This window comes from Drosophila willistoni, unplaced genomic scaffold, assembly GCF_018902025.1.
Source record: "Drosophila willistoni isolate 14030-0811.24 unplaced genomic scaffold, UCI_dwil_1.1 Seg151, whole genome shotgun sequence".
NCBI classification, from domain to species: domain Eukaryota; kingdom Metazoa; phylum Arthropoda; class Insecta; order Diptera; family Drosophilidae; genus Drosophila; species Drosophila willistoni.
In genome coordinates, this window is record NW_025814112.1 from 228,623 (window position 1) to 244,947 (window position 16,325).

General features: G+C 41.8%; 1 protein-coding gene and 2 long non-coding RNA genes across 5 annotated transcripts; 2 read left to right on the plus strand and 1 right to left on the minus strand.

The window, feature by feature from the left end:
- Window positions 1–611: 611 nt before the first annotated feature.
- On the minus strand, window positions 612–1,479 carry LOC124460900. Its single transcript, XR_006954841.1, has 2 exons — window positions 1,385–1,479; window positions 612–1,090 (listed from the first exon to the last, which is right to left on the minus strand). It is a non-coding gene; the product is annotated as an uncharacterized LOC124460900 (long non-coding RNA).
- Window positions 1,480–6,095: 4,616 nt separating this feature from the next.
- Window positions 6,096–12,682, plus strand: LOC111518804. Of its 3 annotated transcripts, none has more exons than XM_023176524.2 (4): window positions 6,096–6,317; window positions 11,619–11,818; window positions 11,934–12,025; window positions 12,433–12,682. In XM_023176524.2, the coding sequence occupies exons 1-4, from the start codon at window positions 6,293–6,295 to the stop codon at window positions 12,635–12,637; spliced, it is 522 nt and encodes a 173-aa protein (XP_023032292.2). In that variant the 5' UTR covers window positions 6,096–6,292; the 3' UTR covers window positions 12,638–12,682. The 3 variants fall into 3 exon arrangements, 2 of the variants coding, with proteins under 2 accessions (XP_023032292.2, XP_046868453.1); XM_047012497.1 differs by having other exon boundaries at window positions 11,934–12,068; window positions 12,433–12,498; XR_006954840.1 differs by lacking the exons at window positions 11,934–12,025; window positions 12,433–12,682 and adding an exon at window positions 11,424–11,502 and having other exon boundaries at window positions 11,619–11,680.
- Window positions 12,683–13,572: 890 nt separating this feature from the next.
- On the plus strand, window positions 13,573–14,426 carry LOC124460905. The gene is made up of 3 exons (XR_006954842.1): window positions 13,573–13,678; window positions 13,848–13,946; window positions 14,330–14,426. It is a non-coding gene; the product is annotated as an uncharacterized LOC124460905 (long non-coding RNA).
- Window positions 14,427–16,325: the final 1,899 nt, after the last annotated feature.

Consider the following 16,325-nt stretch of genomic DNA (forward strand, 5'->3'; position numbering starts at 1 on the left):
TGGCCCATCTTGATATTTTTCAGTTACGCTTGGCGTACGGCTCTTCTGCGCTGATGTGTCTACAAGTCTCTTTATTCTTGCAAATCCTCAGGCGACATTTCAGCTCTGGCATCTCTATTTCGTTGGCACTGTTTCTAAGATTCCGCGTCTCGATTCTAACACCACGGAATGGGTTTAACACAGGCTAAAGTTGGGTGGCCAAATATCCAGTCTTTATTGGCTGATGTGTTCGATCTGCTTGAAAAGCAGAACAAAGGTCTCGATACTGATAAATGGGCCGTCGTAAGTAAAGAAGAATTGGATCTCTGTTCGGAAAACAACATAACAAACATTTGTCCAAATGGGTATCGGAAACTCTTTGCTCTATGAGGGGTTACGAGGTAGTTGGTTTTTCAACACTTTTGCGTCTATCGCAGGCTAAAGTTGTGCGGCCAAATGTCCAGTCTTGTTTGGCTGCTTGAAAAGCAGAACAAAGGTCTCGATACTGATAAATGGGCCGTCGTAAGTAAAGAAGAATTGGATCTCTGTTCGAAAGACAACATAACAAACATTTGTGCAAATTATGAAGTTATACTATGGATAGATTCTTTAAGTGTCGATTTTATAAGGAGCAAGTGCTATCGATTGAACTATTACTTGAAGATAAAATTCGAATTTTGTTTATGATGTCGCAATTAAATAGAAAATTTATATATGAGACCATCGCTCTGATCAGATTCCTCCACCTAACCGCGGCCAGAGTTGCAAGCGTTGTCCTGCAGTGCTTTGCATCGGCAGCGGCTCTTCAGAATTCGGATTCGAGCAACGAATCCCTGGATTCCTCCTTTGGAGACAGAAATTGCAGTTTGCTCAAAGATTTTTTTCCACGCTTTGAGCTCTATTTAATGATGGAACTCTAGTCCTGGAATTTGGTGGTAGGCTCTATATTGCAGCAGCCAATGAAAACACCACGGAATGGGTTTATCACAGGCTAAAGTTGGGTGGCCAAATATCCAGTCTTTATTGGCCGATATGTTCGATCTGCTTGAAAAGCAGAACAAAGGTCTCAATACTGATAAATGACCGTCGTAGGTAAGGAAAAATTTAATCTCTGTTGGGAAGACAACAAACATTTGTCCAAATTATGAAGTTATACAATGGATAGATTCTGTAAGTGTCGAATTTATAAGAAGCAAGTGCTATCGATTGAACTATCACTTCTGGAAGATAAAATTCGAATTTTGTTCATAGATGTAGCAATTAAATAGAAAATTTATATATGAGACCATCGCTCTGATCAGACTCCACCAAAGATCGAGTCTAGTTTGCAGCGCGTTTTTAAGCTTTTTAAAAAAACAAATTAATTTCGATCATTGTTCTAGAAGATAAAAAAAGAAAGTTATACTTAAGTTAAATCCTGTGTATTCAATCCAGTTATTTTTCTCACTTATCAGGATATTTGTATTTTTGTTTTTGGGTTGTTTTTTATTTTTACTGTTAATTTTGTTTTATATTTTTTCGCTTTTAATTTTGTTTTATATTTTTAATTTTTTTTTTTTTTTCTACTTATTACCGAAACTGTTAGATGTTTTCGCTTTCAGCTGTGCTTTGCTACTGAAATGAATCCGAATCGGATCTGGGGTATTGAAAATGAAAATGACAGAAGAAACACAAGTCCTACTTTCATTTTCAATTGAAAATAACGCTTTAATTTTCTTATCGTTTTTTATACCGTTGCAAAAAGGGTATATTAAATTCGGTCAAAAGTGTGCAACGCATAGAAAGAAGCATCTCCGACTATATAAAGTATAAACACATGTTCTTGATCCTTTAGCTACTACTTAAAATTTTGCATATAGGCGTGTATATACTGCACATATTGTATGTCTTGAATTCAGTCGGATCCGATCACTATATTATATAGCTCTCATACAAATGGCAAAGTTACGAACAGTGACTTTTCTCAATAACTTCGTTGTTTCCTAAACCATTGACATAAATTTTTTTATTAGTTTTGTATACTTTTAAATCAGTGGACGGCACGGCCCATTCCCCGGACTAGGGCCTAGTTCTGCCGTCTCACATATACTGTAAATGCTCGGGTAGGTTCGGCAACGGCACTTTGGAAACAAAAAAAAAAATTTGTTCACATGTCAAAAGTACACTTCAAAATCTTTGTTGACAACTAAAAAAATTAATTTTTTCTTTATTGAAAATTTGGATTTGATGTGCAATGTGTTATTTGCTATCAAATACTTTAAAGCTGGTTATAATGCATTAAATAATAATATTACATTAGCTTTATGACATAATTATAATGCATTTAACATTTTTTCCAAACATTTTATTCTAATTATCTTAGCTAAACAGTTTTTTTAGTGTAAAGCATGAAAACGTTTCGTAGTTCGTGTTTGTTGTCACACACACAAGTGCAAAGTCTCATTTTTGATTGTATGCGTGCCTGTCCCTGCTTTAAATGCTCTGCTGAACTGATAAAAAAAATTTGAACAGTATTAATTCGTACGGTGCATTAGCTCAGCTTAGAATTAAAAGATCAAAATAAAAACAAACAGTGTAACATAATCACTACCTAGTCATAATCTGGATCCGTTCAAGGAATAATACAAAATTTTAAGAAAAAAGGCAATAGTGACAATAAAGTCACAAATAGAGGCCCAGAATCAGCAATATCAGATCGTGATAAAAGAGCCCTGGCCACAATTGTAAAAGCTGATCGTCGCCAAAATTTAAGAAATTTGGCATCGGAATGGTCTAAGAAAATTGCGAGAAGCGTTAAGCGTAAGTGGACGCGCCTGCAGTTGCGTAATATTGGATAAAAGTTCTATACTTTATACATACTTATGTAGAGGGATTATCTTTGCTACAAACTTAAATTACTCTTAGGCCAAGGAAAAACCATTGCTTACGCTTCGCCAAAGAAAGAAGCGTTTACAATAGTGTCGGGAACAGATGGCTTGGACTCAAAGACAATGGAACTCCTTCATATTTAGCGATGAAGCTTAATTTGATGTGAGTGGCGGTGATGCGCGAAGGAGAGTCATCCGGAACACAAGGGAAGCATACCATAAAGACTGCCTTAAAAGGACAGTTATGTTCCCAGCGAGCGTAATGGTCTGGAATTGTATGTCTGCCAAAGGGGTAGTTCAATTGCACTGTATGGTCAACGCAAAAAATACATCACCATATTAGAAGAAAGTCTGCTGCAGTCTCTTGTAGAATGAGAAAATTGTGGTCTTAGATTGGCCATTAAATAGTCCGGACCTAAGCTCAATCGAAAATATATGGCAAATAATGAAAAGAAACTTAAAAAATGAGCCGCTTGCCGTACGAATTAATAGTGGTCAGGGCTCGTATGCATTGCACACTTCTGACCAAAATTAATATACCCTTTTTGCAAGGGTATAAAAACACTCATAGAAAAGCTCCTTTCAAAAGAATATTGCCTGAAAACGGACTATTTTTCATTGTAGTGAGCATCAAATATGATACGATGGCCCAACGTCCTTTTTTATTTTTGAGTACCCATATGTCTTTGGGATTTATTATCTCAAAATTTCATTCTTCTACAATCAAATAAGCTAAAAAAAAATTTAATATTTTTGATATTTGAAATATTGTCTTCAAATGCCATTAGAGGATTGTAATATGGGAATAAAAACGGCAGGACTAGGTAACAATGATCTGAACAACAACATCATTCCGATTATATCGCGCTTTAATGGTAAAAAAACTTATTTCCCATGCAATAGTATTTGCTTAAAAGTAAATTTTTGGCTACATTTAAACGTTGTGTATTTTATGATTAAAGTAATTGTCCTTAATAGCTGCCTTAAAGTCAATGTATTTGGAAGCAGTTGAATTTTTATATTTCTTTATTCGTTGAAGCCCCGAGAAAGACTGAATATGCTCTACGATATGACACAGTTATATATGTAGAGATGGAAAACCATCGATGGGTCTAACGATTTAATCGATGGTTTTCACATTTTAGAAACTATCGATTATTATTGCGTATAATAATCGATAACGGTGTTACCATCACTTTTTTGAATCATTTATTTGTTGCCGTATTTACCAAACAAAAAAAAACTGTCACCATTCGAAATTGCTGCTTGATACTACTGTTATGGACCTGCCAGATGAAAAAACAGTATTCTCACCCTGGTCCCGCGTATATCGATAGGGGCTCACTCCGGCTAGCTATCGGAAAAGAAGGTCGTGAGTTCCTACAACCCATCCCCAATACACGCAACAATAAACATTCAGGTAATTGACGAAAAGCTGAACATCAATACCCCTTCGTCTGAAGGAATCCCAACACAGTACGAGGATCACTTCAGACGCCACTCCACTGGACAACACCTACGATACATAAACTACACGAATAACAACTATCTAACAAACTCACTAATTATTTATTCTTACCCCCTCCATGTGAACCGGACCTCCTCTTCCGGATTATCGAGGTCGAACGGGCCCTCCCTTTCCTTCGTGGCATGTCGATGAGGTATGCCACCCCCTATATACAGCAGTCGTCACCTATAACATATCATCATCACCCTTAACTCCTCCTGGAGTCGTCGTGCTCTTTTCTCCCCATTTCCCCCCTTTCAAGAAAACACTCAGCAATTCATATTTTTGTTGGTCATTATTCTTAATTATAATTAACACACGAATTCATTAACAATGCTTGCCCTGGTGTATATTTGAGCAGGTGTCTGCCACAGATTACATTACGTTTACTTTTTCTTTTTTTTGCAAAATCAAGATGAATTTCCTTCCCGATTCCCACCTACCTATCAGAGCTTTTTTAGGGGGGCAATATCGAAGAAAAATTATCCCGTTTATTGGTATCCTTGTTCACCTTTTTTCTTTTCTTTCTTCTTTCAGCTATCTACTGTCAAAACCACACCAAGGGTCGTGAACAACATGGGACTTAGGAATAATGAAATACACAAAAAAAAGAATGCGCACGTTGGCAACCAAAAAGGACAAAATAAATATTTAAAATAACAAAAATAATAAATAAGGAATTAATTATGTAGATAAATAAATAAGGGAATAAATAAATATATATAAGGGAATAAATAAATAAGTAATTAAGCTAGTGAATTAAATAAATAAATAAATTAACAAAATTTACATAAAAAAAAAACGGAATAAAAGACTAATATCTGGTTTTAATTTTTTTCAGCCAGGTGGAGTTCGCCAACAAATTGGGGGTTTTTTGGAGCGGTCCGCACCAAAAATTGACGGGGATGAAAGCCAAAATCTTTCTTTCCCCCTTCAGCCAAAACTCTCCTGCTCTTATGGCTTTGCTGGGCGATGGGTGTATAAAAAAAAAAACGTCTGGCCTGGAATCTAATATTTCGGCGTCCCTCTTTTGATTTTGTCTTTGGGCCCAATGGGCCGACGGGACCAAGAATTTAGTTTGGGGACGGGTACAAATAAAATTTGTTACAACGTGGACAGGGGCTGCGGGTGCTCCTGCGCAGCTCGATTTAACCGGCCTATTTTGGGGCAATTATTTTAAATTTAAAAAAGTCCCTAACTTGCATGGTAACCGAACACTTACCTAATTTTGACGGCCGGTTTCGCCTTGCTGCGCCTCGGGATTACACAAAATTTTTCACACAAAAAAAAACAAAAATTTTCTGTTTGGCTCCTTCGGCCTGATGGAAGGAGCTGTTTTTTCTCTTTTAATTTCAAGGATTTCAAGGATATGTTCACAATAAATTACACTTCATTGTTAAGATATTTAACTGCACTTCCTTCTCCTTGTTTCTTTTTTTTTTTTCTTGTCAACCGCCGCACCTCACTGTCCACGTTAAACTGACTTTAACCTTTTTACCCTTCTAGAATCAGACGACTCATCGCCTGATCTTACGGTTCCTTCCTTAGACCCGAGCCTGGGTCAACAGCCTTTTGACCGCTGGCCGACTTTCAAATTAAAAAAAAATCCCTTTATAATTCTGACCTACCCAACACTAGATCCCCCACTATTCCCCGACTTGCCCACTATTTTCTGCCCCTATTGTCACTATCGATAGGTCTCTACCGATAGCCTCAGGGCTGGCCATAACAACACACTGACATCTCTAAGACACACGCCAGATATGGCAGTGAAAAATGGACAGAAATTAATAAACAAACAAGACGCCACCAAAAATAAAGATGAACCCTCCCCATACTGAGCCACACCAACGACCCACCCACACCAGGGACCAGGGGGAAACGCGCCCAACGAGGGAAAACGCCCACATTATGCCAGACGACTCAAGGCCACGGGACGATGCACGCCTCTTCGCGGGACTCAGGTAAGTGATTGAGATATTATGCTTTCTCCCCTTGCTCACAACGATAATTTTTTTTTTTCAGGTAACTTTTTACAATAATTTCTCTTCTCTCTCTATTGTTTTAAATCCTTCGCGTGGTAGATTCCGCAGGGCTTACCCTCAAGAGTCTCAGTCTCATACATATGATTTCCCACAAGTGTTCGTATCCGACATTTAAGATATTTGCGCGCAAATTTCGCATTAAAATTTTTACCAAAATTGCTTAATACGAAATTGCGCCTATAAACTTCCTGTCCAGGGTGAAACTTCACTTCTCTAGCACGCCGGTTGTAAGACGTCGCGCTCCTTTCGTAAGCAACGTGCAATCCTTTCCTGACCTCGTCCCTCATCAAAGCCATCTTCGTCTCCCGATCTAACACGTTTATCTCGTGATCCTCCAATGACTTCAGTTTCCGAGCCAGCTGGTAATCCGTCCCATTTGTGAACATATTTTGCCCGAACAATGAAAGTATGGCGACACCCCCAAGGCCTGATGTATCGCCCCTCTCAAACTGCACTCAATCTCGCTAAGATACAGGTCCCAGTCGCGGTGATCGGTGTCCAAATAGGCCCGTATAGCGTTCAACACCGACTGATTCACCCTTTCAGCCGCATTAGATTGGGGCGAATACACCGCTGTGCGTAGATGCCTTACTCCGTATTCTCGGAGTAATTGCTGGAATTGCTTCGACACAAACTGCTTCCCATTATCACTATGAACCAGCTCAGGCACTCCGAATTTGTAAAAAACCTCCCGCTTGAGAAATTTTACCACCCCGTTTGCCGTGGCCTCTCGCATGGCGTGGAGGAACACAAATTTTGAGAAATGATCCACCACTACGAACACATACGCGTGTCCGCCCTTCGACCGTGGATACTTCCCCAGAAAATCTATATAAATTTTCTGGAACGGCCGGTAGGACCTTACCTCAGTTCCGATCCCTGGCTTCGGCCCACAGTTTGTCGATTTCGTCTCTTTACACACGCTGCAGTTTCGGACATACGCTTTCACTTGAGCCACCATTCCTGGCCAGTGAAAACGCTGCCGCAAAATAGACAGTGTCTTTGCGATCCCTCCATGACTTCGGATTGTGGGCTCGTGCGCTTGAGCGACTAGTGTCGTCGTCAAGGCCGGAGGTATCCACAATCTCCAACCTCCACTATCCTGTAATTCAGGTGGCCCCTGATGCGCGGGTGCCTTTTTAAAAATGGCCAAAAACCATCCGGGATAATGTGTCCGCCACCACGTTCTCTGGCCCCTTTCTATGCACAATTTCGAAGTCGAAAGCCTGCAGCTTCAGCGACCATCGCGCCAGTCGTCCATCCAGATCCTTCAACGACATCAGCCACTTAAGGCTCGCGTGGTCTGTGATGACGGTAAAGGGCAGCATCTCGACGTAAGGCCTGAAACGTTTAATTGCCAACACAGCTGCGAGACACTCCTTCTCTGTGACGCTGTAGTTCCGCTGGCATCGGTTGAGTTTTTGCGAATAAAACTCAATTGGTTTCTCGCCTCCTACGGGTTCCTCTTGGAACAGTACCGCTCCTACTCCAAGGTTCGAGGCATCGCACTGGATGAAAAACCTTCTTTCGAAATCCGGGTGGTTTAGAACCGGGGCCGTGGTCATGGCATCTTTCAAGCTCCTCACCGACTCCCTGGCCTCGTCGGTCATCTGAAATTTACCGGCTTTCTTGAGGGTGTCCGTTAGTGGAGCAGCTAACTCCGCAAAGTTTTTGATAAACCTGCGGTACCATCCCACAGTACCCAGAAAGCTTCGCACTTCCCGAACGCTTCGTGGGGTCGTTAAATTTTGAATGGCCTCCACCTTCCTCGGGTCGGTCCGCAATATACCTTTTCCAATGATGAATCCCAAGTACCTTAACTCCTTGTGGCAAAAGTGGGACTTTTTTAAGCCAATCGTTAATCCCGCCGCCCTCAGACAATCCGCGACCTGTTGGAGAACCTCCAAATGTGATTCGAAGTCGGGTGTCACCACCAGCAAATCGTCCAGATAAACAAAAACTTTCTCCCTAAGCCTAGCATTGATCACTTGGTCCATCACCACGAACTGGTATAGAGGCCTTCCAGGGACCGTAAAAGCCGTGATCGGGCGACTTCGTTCCTCCAGTTCAATCTGCCAATACGCATGCTTCAGATCGACACTGCTAATATATATTGTTTCTCCGATCCGACTGAGTAATGCCATCGATTTGTTGTAACGGGTACGCATCCTTCTTGGTGGCTTGATTAATTTTTCTGGCATCCAAACAGAGCCTATTTTTTCCTGGCTTCATCACAAGGGTCACTGGATTGCTCCAGGCGCTTTCACTCTCCTCGATTACCCCGAGGCGCAGCATCTCGTCCAGTTCCTCATAAATAAGGCGTTGTTTGGCTGGAGAAATCGGGTAATGCCTTGACTTGACCGGCACGGTCCCCTCCAGCAGCTCAATTCGATGCCTCATGAGAGTAGTACGTCCTAAACCTTCAGTCTCGTATGACAGGAACGATGCTTTAACGGCCTCTAATCTCTCCTGTTCTCCCTCGGACAATTCGTGTGGCTCCTAGCCTATTTCCTCAACCTTTGGGGCATCCTGAGATCGCTGCCCGCTGCCTTGAACAAAAATTTCTGGAGCCAAATCGAACTCCTTCCAAAAATTTACTCCGAAATATGCGTTTTGCTGCAATGTGGGACACAGATAAAACAGAACTGGTCGACTCTTTCCCCTGTATTCTACCTCTACCAGGACCTTCCCGATTATTGCTTTCCTATCGCCACCTGCTGTGGCCAACGATGAGCAAAACGGTTTCCAGTCTAAGCCAGTCTCCGTGATCAACTCTCGGCATCCGTTTCCCAGCACGCTTACTGTCGCCCCGGAATCGAGGAGACCTTCTATCGTTCGTCCTCCCAGACTCTGCGCATAAGCCCTGGGATCGTATCCATCTCGAGGGCCGATCGCAGCGACTGTCAAACGAATCTGCTTCCTTTCCCAATTCCTCTGCCTGAATCTCTCTCGTGCCTTCCGAACGCGCCTGGATAGTGTGGTCATTCCATTGAGGGCGTTGTTTTCAAAAATCCTGTTGCGGGCCTCAGAGTAGATTCTCATCCTTTCCTCAAACGACTTTGGCATCCTACACTGGCCCTCACTCCCCTTCGGTCCTTCTCGCACTACGTTCGGCACAGGACTTATTGTTCGGAGCGCGACACGGCCGGTTTCGCTCCGTCTTTGGTTTCCCGAACACCTTGGGCATCTTGGAGTCACGGTGTTCCGCATGCCACACTTGTAGCAGAACAGGCTGCGCTGTTGGTCCTCGCATTCCATGTAGACATGGCCTTCTCTCTGGCAGTTCCAGCAGATTAAAGGGCGTTTGGCACCATTCCCTGCCACGGCGTCAATTTGCACGACATCTCCGGCCTCTTCTGGGGGTGATCGGATTGATCCATCATCCTGCGAATGTCCGAGTTCGCTGACTTGCCCAGCTCGGAAGTCAACTCGGCGAGGTTGAGCGTACTTGTTTATGCTTACGGGTTTAGCCAGTACCTCGGCGAAGTTTTTCTCGGCGTCCGACATTCATCCCTCAAATGCTCTACCGTATAGGCTCGCACGGGGTACACCCACTGTTTCATGGGTTCCAGCAGATTCCTCTTTATTGTCTTAACCGCCCAGTCTTCCGAAAGCGGTGATCGAACCGCCGCTCGCAACCGTCTCATCGCCTGGAAATACGCATCAAGGGATTCTCCTGGCTGCTGCTTCCTCTCGGCCATGTCCTGCATCCTCTCGTGATCGCAGCGAGAGTCACAATACTGCACTTCCAGGGCCGACTTCAGTGCTTTCCAATCCGTTGGAGGCCTAGTGCGCATCTCTAGCCAGTACCACTCGGATGCCTCTTCCACCAGGAGCTGGTGAAAGTCCCTCAAAATGTCTTCCCATGGCGTAGAATAATGTCTCTGAAGGTACTCGACTCGGAAGATAAAATCCTCTGCCGTGATACCCCCCGCTCGTCCAGAGAATTGCAGTTGCCACTTGTACACCGGTATATAGGGTCTTCGATGGTGCTCTGGCAGTCTGGCTGGCTCGGTTCGCATCCCTGTTGGTGGTATACTAGGTGGCTGACCTCCAGCCCTCTCCGTCTCTCGTTGACCTCCACGTCGATATCTGAAATTTCTTTCAGGCTGGTATTGCTGAGTTGGCAATATCGCCGTCGAAGCCGATACTCCGAGCCCGGATATGGCGCTAGGTGGACACGGTAGCGGCTGCCCATGAATCCTCATATCTGGATTTAAATCTATTCTAGGCGCCTGGTAGGCCTCGTTTCTCCATTGAAAAGTGCCTAAATCTCTGGCATGAAAGGATTTAGTCGACCTCTGATCCGTAGGCTGTGGACGATCGGCCCCGCATGCTCGCGCCCCCGGTTGAGTCACCTGTGTGTCTTTGGACATGGTGGATCCAGATGACGGGCTTCTTCTAACATCTAGCCTATCCAACAATTTGTCAAACCCTTCCTCCAAACTCTTGTCTATCCTTCGATTCATCAGGTCTACCATCTCCTGTCTGAATTGATCTTGGGACTGAGTAAGCATCTGGGTCACCTGTCTCAAACCTGCCGCATTAGCCGCTGCCGCGTTCTCTTGGGAAATTTGTTCCTGAATGGGATCCAGTCCCTTATTCCCCATTTGCCCTACTGGAGTACTATTCTCTTCCAGAGCTAATCGCTTTGGAATTGCCCCCTGCGACTTGGCCCATGTGGGCGGCTGCCTCATGCCGGCTAAGAGCTGGGCCGCCGTCTGCGTGGAGAAACGAGACTGAGAGTCTCTCCCGTCTTCGGTGCTCATTTTCTTTTGTTCAAAAAAAATGTTTTTTGGCCTTTCTGGATTTATATAAAACAAATATGTTTGAGTATCTAAATAATAATAATAGTAATAATCTCAATTATTTCTGTCTAAGTGCGACTCTATCTCCCTTCTTTCTTACTTTGGTTCAGGACACGAATTAAACAAAGGGGGAGAGAAGGGATTCACGAGCACGACTCATCCGGTCTATATTATCTTCTTTTTTTTTTTTTTTTTTTTGTTTTTTTTAATTCTTTAGTGATGCGAATAGACTTCCGTTCTGTGCGGCTCTGGTGCCACGACGACAACACCGATTCCTGTATTCTAAGCCCTAGAAGGTGATACATTGTCGACTGTTTCGGCCATAAAAATGCTTGATGGCCGACAGTCGAGAACATACTCACATTTTCTAGACACCTATACATATTTTTTTATGCTCTTCTCGCCCTTCCAGCTGCGATCCATGCGAATCCTGAAACCACTCCGACAGGTCAACGCGGACGTTTCCGTTGCAGCTCGGTCTCCCGTCTTCTGGCACACCGGCGCTACTCCTCCGTTCATATCTTGAACGTTGAGGTCGCCAGGGCCCCGACTTCTGTTTGGGACAATCGCGCTGGAAAGAGCGAAGAACATAAAACATTCATGACGTACACAGTGAGTAACATTGTCGACTGATCGAGTCATCAGTCACGCTGATGGCTGACAGTCGAGAACATTTTACACATATTTACTTGTTCTTCTCTTATTTTTGGATGGCTGAACCGTTCAGGATTCCCAGATTGGTGCATCGTTACTGGATACCGATCGAGCACGGCCACCAATCTTCGTTCCGATGGCGCTATTCTTCAGCCACGCAAGAACGTAAGAAGCCGCCACGGACACATCCTTCCCAGAACACAGTCATGTAAAAATACAAGAGAACATAGAAAATTACGGAACTACAAACATTTAACATATAAATCTAACTTTATTCTAATACCTATGCTTAACCCTATCAATCCTCTTGCTCCTCGCGCAAACCGCCGATAGCTCAGCTCCTCAGCTGGTGACTTCAAGGAGCAACGAGGATCCCCCCCCAAATTCCCTAATTAATTCTATTAACCTAGCTCTAGTATCACAGTTTGATTATCACATTATATTTGCCGTGTCCTACTCCGTGTAGAGATTCGAGCGCGCTGCCTGCTCTCTGCCACGGGGAATGACACGTCATCTTAGCGATTTCACCGAACTGGACTTATCTAATTCCGTGTTTTTTTCCTATCCCTCAGGACAATTCCCATTCTGCTCTCGAGATGCTGGATTGGAATCGGACCAAGGGATATTCATAATTTGAATTTGGGCGCCATTATTGTTATGGACCTGCAAGAGTTGCAAATCTATCGATGGTCACGCCATCGATTGTTTTTACGATCGATGGAAAAAACCATCGATTGTTTTACCATCGGTGTTGAAAACAATCGATACTATCGATAGTACTAACGGAAGTTTAAATTTTTGTTTCAATGTCTGCATTTTCAGGATCCCAATTAAAATAATAAAAATTTTGAAATATAATAAGCTTAATTTGTTTTTAAGTCCGCATTTAATTTTCAAGTTAGCAAACAAAAACAAAACAAGATTTTAAGTTCTAGCTTACAATTAAGTAAATAAAAGTAAACAATTAAATCAAGAAAATATTTAAAATTCATACTTAAAGTTAAGAAAGTCAAAGATATATCAAAGTTCAGCTTTTGATTAACTGAGATCAACAAAATATTCAAAGTTCATACAAGTTTTAGAGAGTGACAACGCTTCAGATGATCCATTAAGTTGGATGTATTCGCGCTCCTTTTATATTTTCCACATACCTTGCATTTGGTCGTAGAATTATTTTTACATTTTTCGAAATGAGTCCAAACTTCCGAGGCGTTCCTCTTGCGCTTGTAGCTTTGCTGCTCAATCGGAACCGCAGCATTTGTGTCGCTAGTATTGTTGAGAGGAGCTATTTTGTAAATTGAGAGAACGACATTAACTAAATAGTCAAGTGATATTAACAGAAGTGCAAGTAAACCAAATTTCGCAAGTGCTACCACGTGCAAAATGAAAATTACGTTTGTCAAGAAATTATTCACCTACCTGATGTTACTAAATACTTTTCCATATTGCAGGTATGCCCCAGATATCATCAACGGATACTCCCACAATTAACGAGGGAAAGAACAAAACATCAACAAATAAAATTAAAATTTTTAGAAATTACTTACATGTTTCTCGGCCATCTCCTATAGCTTTTTGCAATTTGGTAAACAATCGATAGTCCAGAAATACTATCGAGGTATCGCCATTTCGTAAAACCATCGATATTATCGATAGTGCCATCGATTGTTTTGCAACCCTAGGACCTGCCAGATGAAAAAACAGTATCTCACCCTGGTCCCGCGTATATCGATAGGGGCTCACTCCGGCTAGCTATCGGAAAAGAAGGTCGTGAGTTCCTACAACCCATCCTCAATACACGCAACAATAAACATTCAGGTAATTGACGAACAGCTGAACATCAATACCCCTTCGTCTGAAGGAATCCCAACACAGTACGAGGATCACTTCAGACGCCACTCCACTGGACAACACCTACGATACATAAACTACACGAATAACAACTATCTAACAAACTCACTAATTATTTATTCTTACCCCCTCACAGGAATGATGTCGTCGCCGCCGCTCCATGTGAACCGGACCTCCTCTTCCGGATTATCGAGGTCGAACGGGCCTTCCCTTTCCTTCGTGGCATGTCGATGAGGTATGCCACCCCCTATATACAGCAGTCGTCACCTATAACATATCATCATCACCCTTAACTCCTCCTGGAGTCGTCGTGCTCTTTTCTCCCCATTTCCCCCCTTTCAAGAAAACACTCAGCAATTCATATTTTTGTTGGTCATTATTCTTAATTATAATTAACACACGAATTCATTAACAATGCTTGCCCTGGTGTATATTTGAGCAGGTGTCTGCCACAGAATACATTACGTTTACTTTTTCTTTTTTTTGCAAAATCAAGATGAATTTCCTTCCCGATTCCCACCTACCTATCAGATCTTTTTTAGGGGGGCAATATCGAAGAAAAATTATCCCGTTTATTGGTATCCTTGTTCACCTTTTTTCTTTTCTTTCTTCTTTCAGCTATCTACTGTCAAAACCACACCAAGGGTCGTGAACAACATGGGACTTAGGAATAATGAAATACACAAAAAAAAGAATGCGCACGTTGGCAACCAAAAAGGACAAAATAAATATTTAAAATAACAAAAATAATAAATAAGGAATTAATTATGTAGATAAATAAATAAGGGAATAAATAAATATATATAAGGGAATAAATAAATAAGTAATTAAGCTAGTGAATTAAATAAATAAATAAATTAACAAAATTTACATAAAAAAAAAACGGAATAAAAGACTAATATCTGGTTTTAATTTTTTTCAGCCAGGTGGAGTTCGCCAACAAATTGGGGGTTTTTTGGAGCGGTCCGCACCAAAAATTGACGGGGATGAAAGCCAAAATCTTTCTTTCCCCCCTTCAGCCAAAACTCTCCTGCTCTTATGGCTTTGCTGGGCGATGGGTGTATAAAAAAAAAAACGTCTGGCCTGGAATCTAATATTTCGGCGTCCCTCTTTTGATTTTGTCTTTGGGCCCAATGGGCCGACGGGACCAAGAATTTAGTTTGGGGGACGGGTACAAATAAAATTTTTTACAACGTGGACAGGGGCTGCGGGTGCTCCTGCGCAGCTCGATTTAACCGGCCTATTTTGGGGCAATTATTTTAAATTTAAAAAAGTCCCTAACTTGCATGGTAACCGAACACTTACCTAATTTTGACGGCCGGTTTCGCCTTGCTGCGCCTCGGGATTACAGAAAATTTTTCACACAAAAAAAAACAAAAATTTTCTGTTTGGCTCCTTCGGCCTGATGGAAGGAGCTGTTTTTTCTCTTTTAATTTCAAGGATTTCAAGGATATGTTCACAATAAATTACACTTCATTGTTAAGATATTTAACTGCACTTCCTTCTCCTTGTTTCTTTTTTTTTTTTTTTCTTGTCAACCGCCGCACCTCACTGTCCACGTTAAACTGACTTTAACCTTTTTACCCTTCTAGAATCAGACGACTCATCGCCTGATCTTACGGTTCCTTCCTTAGACCCGAGCCTGGGTCAACAGCCTTTTGACCGCTGGCCGACTTTCAAATTAAAAAAAAATCCCTTTATAATTCTGACCTACCCAACACTAGATCCCCCACTATTACCCGACTTGCCCACTATTTTCTGCCCCTATTGTCACTATCGGTAGGTCTCTACCCTCAGGGCTGGCCATAACACTACTCAATGTTTATTTATAATTTTGTTTAGCTTGGCGATTTTATTTTATTAGGAAAATATCTAAACATATTTTTTCTTTTGCCTAACCAAGTAATTCGAAAAGTTATTATTATAACAAAAATATTTATATGTATATTTCATATTTCTGGATGGTGTATTACATCTTTAACGTTATGACAATCTATTTTTCAAACCGCATTGAATACGAAAAAAAAAAGTTCCAATCTATTGGTAAAAAACATACATATATTCATTATCGCTCTATTCCAAAAAAAAATTTGTCCAGGTAAATAGAACTCCGATGCCAATATTTCTTGCCGACTTGGAATGCAATGAGTAACCCAGAAGTATTTGATGTCAAACGCCTGTGTAATGTCATTGCAAGGAAAAACAATGACTTACCCTAATGGTAAAAGTGTCAGGAATTTAACCACACACATAATTTCTGTGGTAACTAGACGGACTAGTGATTTCACCCCCATGTTATTTTTAGCTTTTATAATATTAGCTTATTGTCCATTTAGGATGGATTAAAAATAAAAAACCTGCTCTAAGACACGGGCGTGTTATCTCGCTGACTTTTACAACCATATGAGCGTTTCAGGCACCGCCACCAGCCGACGGTCAACTTCGCCCTTGTGGCCCATCTACTTCTGATCCGCTTTAAAATGAAAAACTCGGGATACTGGCTTATAGCCTCCGCGTTTTTTTTTTTTTCAAGTGATGGGAAAATAATTATCTAGGGTTGGCGACATATGAAAGTTAGCAGTATCGATATTTTTGAAACAATCGATGGTCGTTA

Excerpts from the sequence above, each read along its gene's own strand:
- LOC111518804 (XM_023176524.2), top strand. The coding sequence starts at position 6,293 with ATGCACGCCTCTTCGCGGGACTCAG. Across the intron at positions 11,819-11,933 it reads AAACATTCATGACGTACACA|GATTCCCAGATTGGTGCATC; the intron begins GTGAGTAACATT and ends TGAACCGTTCAG. Across the intron at positions 12,026-12,432 it reads TTCTTCAGCCACGCAAGAAC|GACAATTCCCATTCTGCTCT; the intron begins GTAAGAAGCCGC and ends CCTATCCCTCAG.